The following is a 17,462-nucleotide window of genomic DNA, read 5'->3' on the forward strand; positions in this document are numbered from 1 at the left end:
TGTGCTACCATGCTGCCCTTATACTTGGGTGTTAAGCACTTCACATAATTTCTTTGAAGAGTTAATGTAAGCCTACTTGTGACAATAAAGATTATTGTCATTACTACTTAATCTAAAGGCTGATTTGATGAATCAATGTTACAGCTTGTCACAGCATCATGTTATGAGGTACAAAAAACCTTTCTTTGTCCATTGACAAACACAATGCAGCACGTTTCTGCTCCAACTTCAAGATTTAAAAAAAAACAGTTCAGTTGCTTCAAAAATGGTTGCAAATTAAATAAAAATAACAGGTCTTAAAATAAAGAAATCACAATATGGTGTTTTATTGAACACAACCAAAGGCACAAAGAGTATTGTTGCCTCATGATTTATGCCGAAACAGATAAGACCTCCAAAATAAAATTATTTGCATTTTTGGCACAATTTCTAGCACTGAAATCCAACACATTGGCAGCCCCTAGGCAGTATTATTCCTTCTAAAGAAGTCCAAAAATTCACTCCAGCTCCAAAAAGGCCCAAAGCCTTCTTTCATGGTCTTCGGTGCCCACATTAAATTACTTTTGCACGTGTCTAGACACTTGACCTATTCAACACAAAATCTTCCAAAAGGACAACGTCTAAGACTTAGATTCTAAGTGCTCTTCAAAGTATTTGGAACAGTTTCATTTGCGGCTATAATCTTGATAACTATTTTTTTTAAAACTAAATCAATACGGAGATCTGGTCACGATGTGAGGCTATACAAATAGCCTTTCAGGGTGTACAGTTCAGTCATTTGGAAATGGTTCAACTCTTCGATCCTTTACACCTTTAGCGAGCATTGAACCATTTTCCCATGAATTGCATCTCACTGAGTTGAAGGAAAATCCCAATTTTCACTTTTGGAAAGATGGGTGTTCAGGGTGTGTGACAAGCACTTTGGTTTTGCAGTCAGCGGTCAGGAGGGTTTGGCCTTCCTGAACGACATGGTTGCAATGCATCTCCGGAGTCCATCATCGATCACTTTAACCGTCTGGATCTCAAAAACCTCCTTCTGTCTCACGAAGCTCTCGAACAGGTGGAGCCCACCGCCCACCCCAAAGTAGTGGGCTTTAGTGGCCAGGTAGACCACCCCGTCCTGGGACAGCAAGCTGGAAAGGACGTCGTGCAAGTCGCCATAGCAGTCCGGGTTGTAGAGAGTCTCGGACGTCAGGATCACGTCGTACTTGAAGGAGCCGCCGTGGACTTTGCCGAACTGGGACCAGTCCCCTGAAAAGAATCGGCAGCGGGAGAGCAATCCTGGTCTCGGGAGTGGTTCCCGGGCTTGCTTCCACCGGCCAGGCGGCTCGTCGCCACCTCCTCCGCCGACGCCCGGACGTTGCCCGCCATCCGGGGTCAGCTCGTCCTGCCCGTCCTCCATCAGCGACACGTTGGGGAGGGTGACCCCCTCGATCACCGCCCCGTTGTAGTCCTGGAAGTGGACCTCAGCCGCCCCCCTCCGCAGGGCCAGGATGCCCAGCAGCCCGGCCCCGCAGCCCAGGTCCAGCACCCGCCGGCCCCGCAGCTCGGCGGCGGACAGGTAGGCGGCCAGGTCAAAGGTGCACTCCCAGATCTTCAGGCCGCCCTCGTAGACGCCGGGCACCAGGTCGGAGTGGGAGGCGATGGCGGTGGACAGGCCGCTCTCGGCCCCCCGGCTCAGCGCTCTCTCCACCGCCCAGGCGCCCAGGTGTTTGATGCGGAGGGTCCCCGGCCCCGGACCCCCCAACTCCACCTCCTCCACCAGCACCCCTTCCTCCTCCTCCTCCTCCAGCAGCCTCTCCATCTCCCCCCAGGGCAGCTTGTGCTCCCTGAGGTCCTCGCCCCCGCGCCCGGTCTCAGGGAGCGGCCCTTCGGCCCCTCCGGCCACGGGCGGCCCCGCCGGCGCGAAGTTGAATTTGAATTCCATGCTGGAAGCGCCAAATAACCGTCACTTCCCAACCGTCGCTCGTCCGGTGACGTCTGACCAGGGGTTCACCCCGCCCCCTTTCTCAGGGCGCACGCGCGCCGCTCGTCAGGCGGACAGACCGAACCCCGCCCCACGTAGTCGCCTGACGTTCGTAACCCCGCCCCCACGTGACATTCATAACGTTGTCGTGTGACGTCATAAGCCCGCCCCCACGTCCCGCGTGACGTTTTTAACCTCGCCCCCCTCCGCCAATCGGCAGGTGCGCGCGCACACTTTCGCATCGCCGGTCGCCTGCTGCAGTCCCGGCTCCGTCCGCCGGGCGCCGCTGGTGGGCGACTCCGACTACCACAAAGTGGGATCTTTCTGTGCCCTTAGTGGCGTCACTGGTTGGAGCAAGGTTAAAGGGGCGATGAACATTTTAAACCTTCTGGAGGTGAAAGGCGCACTGAGCAACGGGGGGGCTAGGCTAGATCTGCTCTGATTCCTTGACTGGTGGTGTGGACCTGAGGGGCTGAATGGCCTCTTCCTGTCCCTATAATAATGTGGAGATGCCGGCCTTGGACTGGGGTGAGCACAGTAAGAAGTCTTACACCAGGTTCAAGTCCAACAGGTTTGCTTCAAACACTAGCTTTCGGAGCAGTTCCTCTGTTGGACTTTAACCTAGTGTTGTAAGACTTCCTACTGTCCCTATAATGGACCAAGCGGATGAACCCCTTCCACAATTCTCAACCCTAAAATCAACTTAATGCTCAGCTTTTAGTGCAGTAACTAATGGAAAATAAATCATGATTTTGAGGAATAGGGGCCATTCTGGAGCAGGTTCCAGCTCCTCTTTCTGATGTTCTAATGATCCCAACTGAAGATGTTGACCAACCAGCTTAACACTGATAGTATAAAATTACCGTGCCACTCCAAACTTTATTTTAACTTGCACCAAAGTAAGAAAGGAAAAGCACACAATTTCCAGCTGTAACACTAAACCCTGCAATTTCCAGCTATTTAAGTTTCAAACCTGATATTGGATGATGCGGCAAACTCAACACTATCTGACCTTTTAATTCTGGAGCTCAAGTTCAAAGTTATTGCCCAGCTGAATTAAATATGTATGAATCTCTTCTGTCTGCAAGCTGCAAGTTTCAACATCTTTTTTGATCATTTTCCCACAGGAGGTTTTTGAAATCGTTAAGGCACTCTTAAATGTTAAAATCAATGTGAATTTGAACAGATTTAAAATCGAAGATGACCCATGTGGGTAGATGAGACTAATCCCATGATAGGAAGGCACCAAGATGACATGTGGGACTAACAGGCAGCGTTGAACCTGATAAGGTACATGCGGCAGGTGCGAAATCATACCAGGAATGTTTGTGAAATGAGTTTGGGCAGAACCAGAGCAGTTCCCAAAGGACATAAAATTGTTCCTCGTTGCCAACTCTTATGTAACACTCTCACAGTCAGAAAAGCAAAGTGTGTACACTGTGGTAGTATCGGGTGGTCTTCTGAGATCATATTTAAGGCACGTTTTTGGGAGCATTTATTTGATATTCTTCATCTGAGCGATTATTTTAATTTGATCAGTACCTTAGAGTTTTTGTTCCACTGTGCAAGTATTGGGCACAGTAAGAAGTCTTACAACACCAGGTCAAAGTCCAACAGATTTATTTGGAATCACTAGCTTTCTGAGCGCAGCTCCATCACTCACCCGATGAAGGAGTGGCGCTCCGAAAGCTAGTGATTCCAAATAAACCTGTTGGATTTTAACCTGGTGTTGTAAGACTTCATACTGCGGCCATCCCAGTCCAACGCCGGCATCTCCACTTCAAGTATTGGGAGGCATGGTAGCACAGTGGTTAGCACTGTTGCTTCACAGCACCAGGGACCCGGGTCTGATTCCTGCTTGGGTCACTGTCTGTGTGGAGTCTGCATGTTCTCCCCGTGTCTGCGTGGGGTTTCCTCCGGGTGCTCCAGTTTCCTCTCACAAGTCCCGAAAGACGTGCTTGTCAGGTGAATTGTACATTCTGAATTCTCCCTCAAGTGTACCCGAATAGGCGCCGGAATGTGGCGACGAGGGGCTTTTCACAGTAACTTAATTGCAGCATTAATGTAAGCCTACTTGTGACACTAATAAAGATTATCATTAGTATTTCAACATGTTCCCCTGCCAAACCGCCTCCCCTCTGCCCTCTTGGATTCCCCAACTCCGCTTGCCTTTTTTAATTCACCCTGTTCTCCTGCCAAACGTCTATATATTTTTAAAATCTGCTTCAAATCCCTATTGCTGATCCTTCCTTAGAGTGATTCCATCATGATGCAGAGTTCCCAGCGGGAAGAAGTACTTGTAGAGGCACATCCTGGAAAATTGGCAGACTAGTGGGTTTTTTTTTAAACAGACTTCCTAGGGAGTGCCAGATTGCGGAGTCATCCCTGACATTCCTAGTCGACCTTAGTGACCATGTCGCTCTTTGAGCCAAACAGAATTTTTATCAAAAACATACAAAAATGTTCATTCGATGCTCCTAATCAATAGAGTGCTCCAGTTCACATTTTTCAATTCTTCCTAAGACCCCTCGTAATCTGACCCTTTAAAAGTCCAATTTTCGGTGTTTTGTTTTCAACATTTTTATTAAAGTTCGCATTTTTACACTGTGCAAAGAAGGGCTGAAACGGTGGTGGCTTACATGTTGCAATTTTCCGTGTTGCTCTGTTTTCGAAATGCAGTTTTTTCTCAGCATTTATATTCTGATCACTCAAAGCCAATTCTAATTTAGTCAAATCGGTGCCAATGAGACACTGATGCCCCCAGGCCTGCGAGGCTGACCAGACCATTAAAGGAAAACGGAAGTCTTAACATTTGTATCACGCTTTTCACATGACCACTGGGCGAGAGAGAAGGTCAAAACACTGTTGCTTGGCAATACAATTCTTTCCAATGTTCCATTCCAGTCGACAATGAACGACACACTCAAACACAATCCTACTGAAAGGATATGCACACAACCATTGTAATAATCACTTGACAATAATGAAGTTAGAGGTGGGTAGCGCAAAACCTTTTGTCTATGGCTGCACCTGTGCCTCTCCGTGTCTCTGTTTCCTGGATCCAACAGCTTGCATCATCTCAATATTCCTAACCAAACCACCAATGTGCCAGGGAATGCTGGTCAGGACAAGGTTTTGTTGGCTCTGAAATCATTGCCAGCCTCCAGCACCTGGTTTTATCCAAAAGATGGGCTGTTAACGTTTTCAATTGTTTAAGTTTAATTTTTAATTAATCTTGCCTCCCAAATCCATTCCTATCTTTCCAAGATCTCCACGGTTTTCCCCACACCACAGCACCAAAGCAAATCACGCTGTCACTTTGCTTCAGGTGTACCTTCAAGCTGGGCTCAATCAGGACCTAGTATATGTGCAGAGGTCAGTAATCCAAGTGAGTTCATAATTCCTGGTTTTAAGGGAAAATACCCGTCCCACCAATGGCATCCAAGTCAAGGAATTGATCTGGGCCTCTTCAAATAATTTTTTTTTTTTTTTTTTTTTGAAACCTCATTAAATGGTGGAAGATCGCTGGTCCTGGAGAAGTCTTGGACAATCGGTATGTCAGCCACAAGGGGCAGGCAAAGGATGGGGGTTGTGTCCACCAACCTGCCACCCAGAGGGTGAAGGGCAGCAGACGTATCAGCACCTCTGAGTCCTTCCTGACCTGTACGCACATTGCTGCCCTGTCGTCAGCTCTGCGTCAAAATCCTGGAATTTACAACCATTAACAGCACTTCACATGGGCTGGAGCAGTTCACAGCGATGGCTCACCACCGTCTCCTCAAGGGCAACGAGAGAACGGGCAATAAATTCCAGCCTTGGCATGTGTGGTAGGCTATCTTAGGGGTATCGCGGTACCTAGGTGGGATGTACCTTATACTGTAGTATGAGTGGTAGAACCTGCCTGCTGGTTCCGCCCAGCAGGCGGAGCATAAGAGTCTGTGTTTCACCCACAGCAGTCATTCTGTACCGGAGCTGCTGGGGTAACTACTTGTTCATTAAAGCCTTCAATTGGACTACAATCCCGCTTCAGTAGTGATTGATCGTGCATCACCATGGACGAATTAATGATTATTTGTTTTGCTCCGAAACAACGTGCCCTCGGCCCTGCAAGCTTCAGCCAGCTCGCACTGGAGTCCACTTGCGTACACAATCCTCGCAACATCGCCGGGGTTGGCACCAGAAGAATTTTGGTGCCCGTTAATTGAATAAATGAAATTGCCCCCTCAGTGGAGAAAAAGGATGGCAGGCTGTTTTTGTGTAGGGGGAGGGAGTGGGCGGGGTGCATATCCTAAAAATTAAAGAAAATTCTTCACTTTAGAGTCAGAGAGTTTGTACAGCACGGAAGGAGGCCCTTCCGCCCATCGTGACTTACACACCCATCAAGCACCTATTTAGTGTCATCCCTATTTTCCAGCACATAGTCCGTAGATTTGTCTGCTACGGCAGCTCACATGCTCCCCTAAATACTTTCTAACTGCTGTGAGGGTTCCTGCCTCTATCACCCTTTCAGACAGTGAGTTCCAGATTTCCAACACCCTCTGGGCAAAAAGGTTTTCCTCACATTGCCTATAAACCTCCTGCCCTATTACCTTAAATCAATGCCCCCCCCTGGTTATTGACCCCTCCGCTAAGGGGAAAGTTCCTTCCTAACCAACCTATCTATGCCCTTCATCATTTTATACACCTCAATCAGGTCCCTCCTCAACCTTCTCTGCTCCCAGGAAAACATCCCCAGCTTGTCTTGTTATGCTCTTGGTGTAGCATAAGCGGCTTCCTTGTGGTGCACTTGACAAAGGAAGGATAAGACGTGGAGATAACTTCAACGCGTTTATTAAACTATATACACTTCTATAACTTGGGTTCGACACTACTGTTAATTCTACTATAGCTGCTCAGACTGACTAACCAGACTGATACAATCCATGTGGTGGGAGTGATATCAAATCAACCCTGTGTCTCTACTCACTGACTGTCTCCACTGGAAAGAGGCAGATCATGTGTATGGTGTCCTTTATATACGGGTTGGTGTAATGCCCTCCTGTGGTCGTGTCACCTCTGTGTGTATCGTGAATGCCCATTGGTCGTGTCCTATCTAACTGATCTATTGGTTGATTGTGCGTGTGTGATGTCTCTGGTGCTCCCTCTAGTGTCTAGCTCATCTATGTGTATTTACATTAACCCCTTGTGTATTCCCAGTCTATCCAGTCTCTCATGGTGGCTGAAATGCCCCAGCCTAGGCAACATCCTGGTGAATCTCCTCTGCACCCTCTCTAGTCCAATCCCTTCTTTCAGTGTGGCGATGGGTGGGCCACATTGCCCGCGTGTCCGACACAGGACTCCCGAAACAAGGGCTCTACTCCGAGCTCCGGAATGGAAAGCAATCACTAGGAGGGCAGAGGATACGTTGCAAGGACACTCCGAAAGCCTCCCTAAATAAATACAATATCCCCATCGACACATGGGAATCACTTGCCTCAGAACGGACAAACTGGAGACACAGCATCCGTGAAGGAGCCAATCACCTCGAGCCTCACAGGATGGAGCACGCGGAGGCCAAGGGTAAACAGTGGAAGGGGAACGCAGAATCCAGAGCGTCCCACCCACCCAGCTCATCAAACCCCACCTGCCACACCTGTGGCAGAGTCTACGGATCCAGGACCGGACTATTTAGCCACATCCCCTGGGTGGAAGCAAGTCCTCCTTGACATTGAGGAACTGGCCAAGAAGAAGAAAATAGTGTGGCGACCAGAACTGCACACAGTACTCCAGTTGTGGCTTAACCAGCATTTTAAACAGCTCCATCATAACCTCCGTGTTCTTAGAATCTATGCCTCGGTTAATAAAGGAAAGTATCCCATATGCCTTCTTAATCACCATATCGACCGGTCGTGCTGTCTTCAGGGATCTATGAACGTGCAAACCGAGGCCCCTCTGATCCTCTGCACTTCCAAGTATTCCACTATTCATTGTATGTTCCCTTGTCTTGTCAGTCCTCCCAAAATGCATTACCTCACACTTTTCAGGTTGAAATACCATTTGTCAATGTTCCGCCCATCTAACCAGCCCGCCTGTATCATCCTGTAATCTAAAGCTTTCCTCCTCACTGTTTAACACGATGTGGAGATGCCGACGTTGGACTGGGGTGAGCAAGATGTCTTACAACACCAGGTTAAAGTCCAACAGGTTTGTCTCGAATCACTAGCGTTCGGAGCACTGCTCCTTCCTCGGGACCAATGGCGCTGATTCTTCGCTCTCCAGACAATCGGCGGACCGGCATGGCGCGATTCGCGCCCATCCCGACGATTCGCCGGCCCGGCGTCAGGATTGAGAATCCCGCCCATGATCTCCCTTTGACAAAGCCAAGCTGACTATCCTTGATTAATCCTTGCCTCCCCAAGTGGAGATGAATTCTGTCCCTCAGAATTTCTTCCAATTGTTTCCCTGCCGCTGAAGTTAAGTTCACTGGCCTGTAATTTTCCAGTTTTTCCCTACTTCCCTTCTTGAATAATGGTGCCACGTTAGCTGTCCTCCAGTCCTCTGGCACCTCTCCTGTGGTCAGAAATCTGAAAACCATTGTCAGAGCCTCTGCAATCTCCTCCCTTGCATCCCACAGCACCCTGGGATACATCTCACCTGGGCCTGGGGATTTATCCACTTTTAAGCCTGTTAAAATCATTAATACCTCCTCCCTCTCCATGTTAAATTGTTCAAGTACATTATAGTCCCCTACCCTGATTTCTATGCCTCACTGTCCTTCTCCATAGTAAACACAGATACAAAGTACTCATTTAAAACCTTTCCTATGTCTTCTGCCTCACACACAGATTGCCACATTGCTCCGTAATGGGCCCTACTCTTCCCCTGGTCATCTTCCTGACCTTAATATACTTATAAAACACCTCTGTTTTTCATGCCCCTCTTCGCTCTCCTAATTTCTTTTTTAAATATCCCACAACATTTTCTATGGTCCTCTAGGGCTTCCCCTGTTTTGAGCCCTAGGTGTCATAATAATGATGTTTATTAGCGTCACAAGTAGGCTTACATTCACACTGCAATGAAGTTACTGTGAAAAGCCCCTAGTCGCCACATTCCGGCGCCTGTTCGGGTACACTGAGGGAGAATTCAGAATGTCCAATTCACCTAACAGCACGTCTTTCGGGATTTGTGGGAGGAAACCGGAGCACCCGGAGGAAACCCACGCTGAGACGGGGTGAACATGCAGACTCCGCACAGACAGTGACCCAAGCCGGGAATTGAACCCGGGTCCCTGGCGCTGTGAAGTGCCAGTGCTAACCACTGTGCTGCCGTGCCTCCTAGCCATAAGCCTCCCTTTTTTCCTTATCCAACCCTGGATGTCCGTTGACATCCAGGATTCTCTTGACTTGTTGCTCCCACCCTTCACCTTTATGGGAACATGTAGGCCCTGTGCTCTCTCTATTTCCTTTCTGAATGAACCCCCTGCTCTGATGTAAATTTTCCTACAGGTAACTGCTCCCAGTTGACTTTGGCCAGATCCTGTCTTATCCTATTAAAAATGGCCGTCCCCCAATACAGAACCTTTATTTCTGGTCCATCTTTGTCCCTTTTCATAACTACCTTAATTCCTACTGAGTTATGGTCACTGCCCCCAAAATGCTCCCCCACTGAAACTTCTGCCACTTGACTGGCTTCATTCCTTAAGTGAGGTCCAGCACCACCCCCTCTCTTGTGGGACTTTCTACGTATTGGCATAAAAAGCTCTCATGAATGCATTTTAATAATTTTTCCCCCTCTGAGCCTTTCACACCTTAACTATCCCAGTTAATATTGGGAAAGTTATGGCTTTCGTATGGGGGGGGGGGGGCGGTAAAAATGCTAGGATCCCAAAGAAGGTCCTACAAAAAACAAAATCCAGGGGGGGGCTAGCCCTCCCAAACCTACAAATCTGCCATTGGGCGGCAACAGCCGAGCGAATGAGGGAATGGATCAAGGAGCCAGAGGCCGAGTGGGTGCACGCGGAGGTGGCCTCCTACGTGGGGACCTCCCTCCGGGCCCTCGCCACGGCAGCACTCCCATCCCCACCCAAAAAACACTCCAGCAGCCCGGTGGTGATAGCCACCCTCCAATCCTGGAACCAACTGCGGCAGCAATTTGGCCTGACCATAATGTCGGACAAGGCTCCCATCTGCAACAACCATAGGTTCACACCAGCACTGACTGACGCCACCTTCAAAAGGTGGGGGCAGGACGGAGGAACACTGACAGTCAGGGGCCGATACACGGACGGCAGGATCGCAACACTGGACGAACTGACAGAGAAATTTCAGCTAGCCAGGGGAAACGAGCTAAGGTATCTGCAGCTTAAAAACTTCCTACGAAAGGTGACAAGGATGTACCCACAACCGCCATGACAGACACTACTGGAAGAACTACTGGACGCAAGGGAAACTGACAAGGGAAACTGTAGTGACATGTACGACCGACTGACAGAAAGGGCTGACACGGTACTGGACGCTGCAAGAAAGAAATGGGAGGAGGACCTGGGGATTGAGATAGGGTGGGGACACTGGAACAAAGCACTGCAAAGGGTCAACACCACCTCCACGTGCGCAAGGTTCAGCCTGACGCAGCTAAAAGTGGTACATAGAGCCCACTTAACAAGAACCCGTATGAGTAGGTTCTTCCCGGAGGTGGAGGATAGATGTGAACTGTGCCAAGTAGGCCCGGCCAACCACGCCCACATGTTCTGGCCTTGCCCCAGACTTGTGGAGTACTGGACAGCCTTCTTCGAGGCTATGTCCAAAGTGGTGGGGGTGAGGATGGAGCCATGCCCGATAGTGGCGGTCTTCGGGGTTTCAGACCGGCCAGATCTATTCCTGGGGAGGAGGGCGGACGCCCTTGCCTTTGCCTCCCTGATCGCCCGCCGTAGAATCCTGTTTGGCTGGCGGTCAGCAGCACCGCCCAGAGCTGCAGACTGGCTGTCCGACCTCTCGGAATCTCTCAAAATGGAGAAAATCAAATTTGCCATCCGAGGGTCAGACGACGGCTTCCACAGAACGTGGGAGCCATTCATGCAATTGTTCCGGGACCTGTTTGTGGCCAACGAGCAAGAGGAAGAATAGCCAGGTAGCCAAAAATCAGGGGAAATTAGTCAAGAATCAGGGGAAGGTAGCCAAGGCATGAAAGGGAGAGATAGACTGGGAGGGAGGGAGGGAAGGGGGAGGGGGGGGACGGCTAAACCTGAGGAAAGAAAGACGAACCGTGGAGGGGGGGGGGGGGGGGGACAAGCGAGGAGAACTGGCGGGGGCAGGGAAACGGGAACCAGAAGGAAGGCACGGGATACCAAAACGTGTATGACATCTCCAGGAGCGGGGAACAAGGAAAATAAAGATGGAGGACGGGAGGAGCAGCAGAAGCGGAGGCGAGCGCGAGACGGCAGCGAGATCTGTCCGGGAGAAGCAGGCGACAACAACACAAAACACAGCCAAGTATCGCACACTGTAATTATCTCCCCGGCACCCAAATGTATATTTGCCTCCCCAACCCCCTATTTCATATTTCATTGTGTTTTAGGTTGAGGTGTGCCCCTCTCTTCCAAATATGTATATGTTTCTTATTCTATGTACATAACGGTAATTATACCTTGTTCAAAAACCCAATAAAAAAACATTTACAAAAAAAATATATTGGGAAAGTTGAAATCCCATACTATTATTACCCTGTTATTCTTGCATTTCTCAGGGAATTGCATATATACATATCTTCCCTCCTCTCTCGCCCTGACTGTTTGGGAGCCTATAGTACACTCCCAGCAATGTGATTGCTCCTTTTTTGTTTCTACATTCTATCAGTATTACCTCATTTTAGGAAGCTTCTGAGGTATCATCTCTCCCTACTGCAGTAATTGACTCCTTGATCAATACTGCAACACCACCTCCTCTCTCTACCCCTTCTCCATGCTCGTCTGAAGATTCGATCGTGCAGATACTGAGCTGCCAGTCCTGCCCCTCAATCAACCATGTCTCTGTGATAGCAATAATATCATATTCCCATGTGTTAATCAACACCCTCAACTCATCTGCCTTACACACAAGACTCATTGTGTTCAAATAAATGCCATCCAGCCTTGCCATGCTACTCCCCTGGCGGCACGGTGATACAGGGGGGGGCACGGTAGCACAGTGGTTAGCACTGCTGCCTCACAGCACCAGGGACTCGAGTTCAATTCTGGCCTTGGGAGTTTGTACATTCTTCCTGTGCCTGCGTGGGTTTCCTCCGGGTGCTTCGGTTTCCTCCCACAGTCCAAAAGATGTGCAGGGTTAGGTGGATTGACGATGCTAAATTGCCCCTTAGTGTCCAAAAGGTTTAGGGGATAGGACAGGGATGTGGGCCTGGGTGGGGTGCACCATCGGAGGGTCAGTGCAGATTCAATGGGCCGAATAACCACCTTCTGCACTGTAGGGATTCTATGATTCTAACAATTTCTCTAATCTTCGCTGTCTAGGTTAGATATCAGTCATAAGTAACACCTTGTGAATACCTCACACCATTAAACAACATTCTATAACTCAAATACCACATCGGCCAAATGTTTAGAAATATTTGCGATACATTCCAGAACTGAAGCCAATTAGTAGGATCAATTACATTCACGCCACACAAGTGGCAGGCAATGACCATCTCCTCCAAGAGAAGATCTAACCACCGCCCCTTGACATTCAATGGCATTACCATCGCTGAATCCCCCACAACCAACATTCTGAGGGTTGCCATTGATCAGAAACTGAACTGGACTAACCATATTAATACTGTGGCTACCAGGGCAGGTCAAAGGCTAGGAATCCTACGGCGAGTAACTCACCTCCTGACCCCCCCCCCCCCCCCCCCCCCCCCCAAGCCTGTCCACCATCTACAAGACACAAGTCAGGAGTGTAATGGAATACTCTCCACTTGCCTGGATAAGTGCTGTGGTGATATGCATCACTGTAGATACACAAGGGGTTAATGTAAATACACATAGACTAGCTAGACACTAGAGGGAGCACCAGAGACATGACACACAGACATTCAACCAATAGGTCAGTAAGATAGGACATGACCAATGGGCATTCACGATACACGCAGAGGTGACACGACCACAGGGGGGCATTACACCAACCCATATATAAAGAACACAGCACACATGATCTTCCTCTTTCCAGTGGAGACACTCAGTGAGTACAGACACAGGGTTGATTCAACATCACACCCACCACGTGGATTGTAGCAGACAGATTCGTCAGTCTGAGTAGTTATAGAAGGATTAACAGGAGAGGCGAATCCGAGTAGGAGAATTGTAAATAGTTTAATAAACGTGTTGAAGTTATCTCCACGTCTGAACCTTCCTTTGTCAGAGTGAACATCAAGGAAGCAGCTTATGCTACGCCAAGAGCATAACAAGACAAGTGCAGCTCCAACACTCAAGACGCTCAACACCATCCAGGATAAAGCAGCCCCGTTTGATTGCTCCCCCTTCCACAAGCATTCAAACCCTCCACCACCAACGAACAATGGCAGCCGTGTGTACCCATCTCCAAGATGCACTGCAGTAACTCACCAAGGTTCCTCAGACAGGAACCCATGCCCACTACCATCTAGAAGGACAAGAGCAGCAGATACCTGGCAACCCCACCACCTGGAGGTTCCCCTCCAAATCACTCACCACCCTGACTTGGAAATATATCGGCCGTTCCTTCACTGTCGCTGGGGCAACAGCCTGGAACTCCCTCCCTCACAGCACAGTGGGTGTACCTACATCTCAAGGACTGTAGCGGTTCAAGAAGGCAACTCGTCACCACCTTCTGATAGGCAACTAGGGGTGGGCAATAAATGCTGGCCTAACCAGCGACACCCACATCCCGGAAATGAATAAAAACCTGTCCACATTTCATTTGGGTGAGTCTTCAGCTTTTCAAGCTGTGAATCTTCGTAGTCTGTTGCAACTTTCTCAAAGCAGCAGCTTGCTTCCCCCCCCCCCCATCAGTCTCTGCGTCTTTGCATTTTCAGGTTACGCACGCACGCAACCTGATTTCTAGGCCTTTTTAAAAAGGTCTCCAAGGATGTTAAAGGAAGGGTAATAGATCCCGGGGAGCAGGAACGGGAATGAATCTGAATCTGTGACCTGCATAGTTAATACTGGGTGACAGGCATAGCAAATATCACCGGGGATTTTCAAAGCTGGTCATCTGCCAAGCCACCTCTGTGCAATGGTGAGCAGCATTGCAAGCTTTGTGACTTCCATTACGCAGGAGAAGGTAAGGCACTTTATGCATCACCTCAGTAATTAATGAATTGTTCGGAAGTTACGTGATTGGCAATGAATTGAGCCCCTCAGATATCTAGCATCGTGAGTGCTCCTTGTGATTCATCGTTTCCACCGGCGAAGCATTACCTTCATTCACATTCACAGATCTGCTATTTTGAATTTCAAGGTTACTGAGAAATCCAGAGCAATGTCATTTTCTGCGCATGCCGTTGCAGACAAGTATTTCTCCTTTCCTGTGTCATGGTTGCTGGTGTTTTCAGGCAGGCTTTTACAGACACTCTCGCTGATCAGTCAAAGCTAATCACACTTGGGTTTCAAAGTAATGAAAACCAATGTCAACCTGGAGAGAGATGTGAGAGGACATCTCCCAGAGGTTTAAAATACAGCTACGGAAATGGCATCTCCAGAATATTTCAGCAATTTTAATTGCGAGGAAAGGATAAGTGTCACTGGCTCACTGTGTTAAAAGATAAATTTGGATCTCTTAACAAGAAATGATTCTTCCCTCAGTGACTGATACATAGAATAGGTTTCCAGACAGAGTGTTGTGGATAAAAATCATTTAAGTAACAATTGGATCCTGCAAGTAGAGTCTGAAAAGGTGAATTGAAGATGGGCTGAATATTGCATGATGCACAGACATTTCTGCTGATTAAGATGTGCTGTGCATTGCAATGATATACTTGTGTGCATGGTGTTGGTAACTGTCTAAATTATTACATGGTCATCAGAGTAGCGACCGTCGGAAATCCCGGAAGGAGCCTCTAGCGGGATCTAACAGCTACGTCCCTTCCCGACTCCAGCGGGAGGCGGACGGTAAATCACGCTGAATTGTGCTGTGTGCTGAAGTAGCGGAATGTTCAACTTTTGTCGGTACTGTCCTGGCTGATAACATTTGGATATTTTGCAAATACAGACAGAAAATGCTATAAATACTCAGCAGGCCAGGCAGTAGGATGACCCTTCATCAGAACCCAGGATTTGCATCTCCAGCACCTGCTTTTGCTTTTGTAATTGGCTAATGTTTTGCTCAGGTTGAAGTCAGGGTTCGCACAACTTCGGAGCATATCGCGAGAGGGTTAAATGGGCAATTTACAGTGCAATTGCTAAATTGTTCAACAAGATGTCATCTGCATAAAAGACTACTATGATCCCAGACCAGATCCCAGTTGCTAGGATACTGGACAGAAACCCCGATATTTTGTTTAATTTATAAGACTGTGAGGAAAGGATACTTCACTCCAGACGTGATTCCACGCACAAATGGGGATATGGTATATTCAAACAAACTTTATTACAAACACAGTATTACTAACTTTAACCTCATAAAGAAAATAGCCTACAATTACCAGTTTACAAATGCTTAACAATACAATGAAACACCAATCCTAACTGCTATCTTTTTCTCCACTCAAACAAAACCCATCTCAGGTCAAAATACACTTTTAAACACAGTCAGTAAATACAGGAATACCTGCTGGAAACAGATGTCTTGGATAAACCACTTTGAGAAAGAGAGATCCTTCAGGAACCAGCTGCAGATTCTTGCCTGTCTCAACCTACTGTTTAAATTGCCAGCCTGAGACACTGCTCCTGTCCTGTACACAGGCAAATTCTGAACGCACTGTCTTCAGAGCAGCTGCTTGTCTGGTCTGGCCCCAGTCAAATCTTCAACTGAACTGTTTCTCCAGAAACTGCTAGTCTGTCCATAGACAGAGGGGAACAGATTGTATTCAGATCAGCTGTTTCCCTGGTCACATCCCAATTTTAAAACTGAATTTCTTAAACTGCAACCTCAATAACTGACTGTTTCAGCCCCTGAGTCCTCCCATTAACTGCAACATCTTACTAAACCTAAACACAAATGTCTCTAATTACCTACTCCCCAGGGAGCCTCCTTCATATAAACAAAATTCCAGTAGCCCAAACATTAGCAAACAATATCCATGGCTGGAATGAATTAAGATCTTACTTTTACGATGCTTTAATTGTACCTCTGTCTCCAAAAACCAGGATTTTTTAGAAACATGACTGCAGCAGTCACATACTATCCCAGTGCAGACATAGGCCATTCAGCCCAACCAGTATGTGCAACTGTTTATGGTCCACTCAAGCCTCCTCCCATCCTCCCTCATCTAGCTCTGTCAGCATAATTCTCGATCCCCTTCTCCCTGAAATGCTTATCTAGCTTCCCATTGAATGAATCTATACCGTTCAGAGAAGGCTAAGAGTTGAATTGAGAGAGGTGTTTACAACCATCGCCAGTTTAGATAGAGTAAATAAAGAGAAACTTTTTCCTATGGCTCAAGGGTCAATCACCAGAGGGCACAGATTTAAAGTGAAAAGAGCAAAGGTGGCACATAGCAAAACCTTTGACGCAATAATTGGTTTGGATTTAGAATGCCCTGTCTTTAGCATGATGAGTTCTATAATACTCTACCAAAAGAAATTGGATTCATACCGAACAAGAAAAATGTGGAATTAAAAAGTTAGTCTCAGTATCATGAAACTATTATCACTTGTCATAAACATCTGGTTCGCTAATGTCCTTTTGGGAAGGAAATCTGCCGTCCTTACCCAGCCTGGTGACTCCAAACCCACAGCTATGTGGTTGACTCATATCTGCTCTCCGCAATGGCATTCCATCCACAAACATTCCAACCCTCCACCACCGACGCACAATAGCAGCCGTGCGTACCATCCACAAGATGCACTGCAGTAACTCACCAAGGTTCTTCGGGAGCAGCTACCAAAGCCACGATCACCACCATCTAGAAGGACAAGGGCAGTGGATACCTAGAAATATAATATGATATGATCGTCTTTATTGTCACAAGTAGGCTTACATTGCAATGAAGTTACTGTGAAAAGCCCCTAGTCGCCACTTTCCGGCGCCTGTTCGGGTACACAGAACACCACCACCTGGAAGTTCCCCTCTAATTCACTTGCCATCTTGGTAATATATCATTATTCCTTCATTGCCACTGGGCCAAAATCCTGGACCTCCTTCCCTAGTAGCACTGTGGGTGTACCTACACCACATGGCCTACAGCGGTTCAAGAAGTCTGCTCACCACCACCTTCTCTAGGGCATTTAGGGATGGGCAACAAATGCTGGCCGAGCCAGCGATGCCCACGTCCCATAAAATGAATTTTTTAAAATTTGTGTCTGCGCTATCAAAACCTTTCAGAATTTTAAAGACCTCAATTAGGT

At 47.9% G+C, this 17,462-nt stretch overlaps 1 protein-coding gene and 1 long non-coding RNA gene across 2 annotated transcripts in view; both read right to left on the reverse strand.

Moving 5' to 3' along the window:
- The window catches only part of LOC119977645, a 48,584-nt gene extending 31,557 nt beyond the window's left edge, over positions 1 to 17,027 (reverse strand). The window contains exon 1 of the long non-coding RNA XR_005463245.1: positions 16,977 to 17,027. This is a non-coding gene — a long non-coding RNA (uncharacterized LOC119977645). The remainder of the gene's footprint in view (positions 1 to 16,976) is intronic.
- Positions 297 to 1,992, reverse strand: mettl18 (methyltransferase like 18). The gene has a single exon (XM_038818804.1). The coding sequence runs from the start codon at positions 1,925 to 1,927 to the stop codon at positions 941 to 943; it is 987 nt and encodes a 328-aa protein (XP_038674732.1). The 5' UTR covers positions 1,928 to 1,992; the 3' UTR covers positions 297 to 940.
- Positions 17,028 to 17,462: the final 435 nt, after the last annotated feature.

This window comes from Scyliorhinus canicula, chromosome 14 (assembly GCF_902713615.1).
Source record: "Scyliorhinus canicula chromosome 14, sScyCan1.1, whole genome shotgun sequence".
In the NCBI taxonomy this organism is placed as follows: domain Eukaryota; kingdom Metazoa; phylum Chordata; class Chondrichthyes; order Carcharhiniformes; family Scyliorhinidae; genus Scyliorhinus; species Scyliorhinus canicula.

Coding starts and splice junctions, on each gene's coding strand:
- mettl18 (XM_038818804.1), bottom strand. CDS start 1,927: ATGGAATTCAAATTCAACTTCGCGCCGGCGGGGCCGCCCGTGGCCGGA.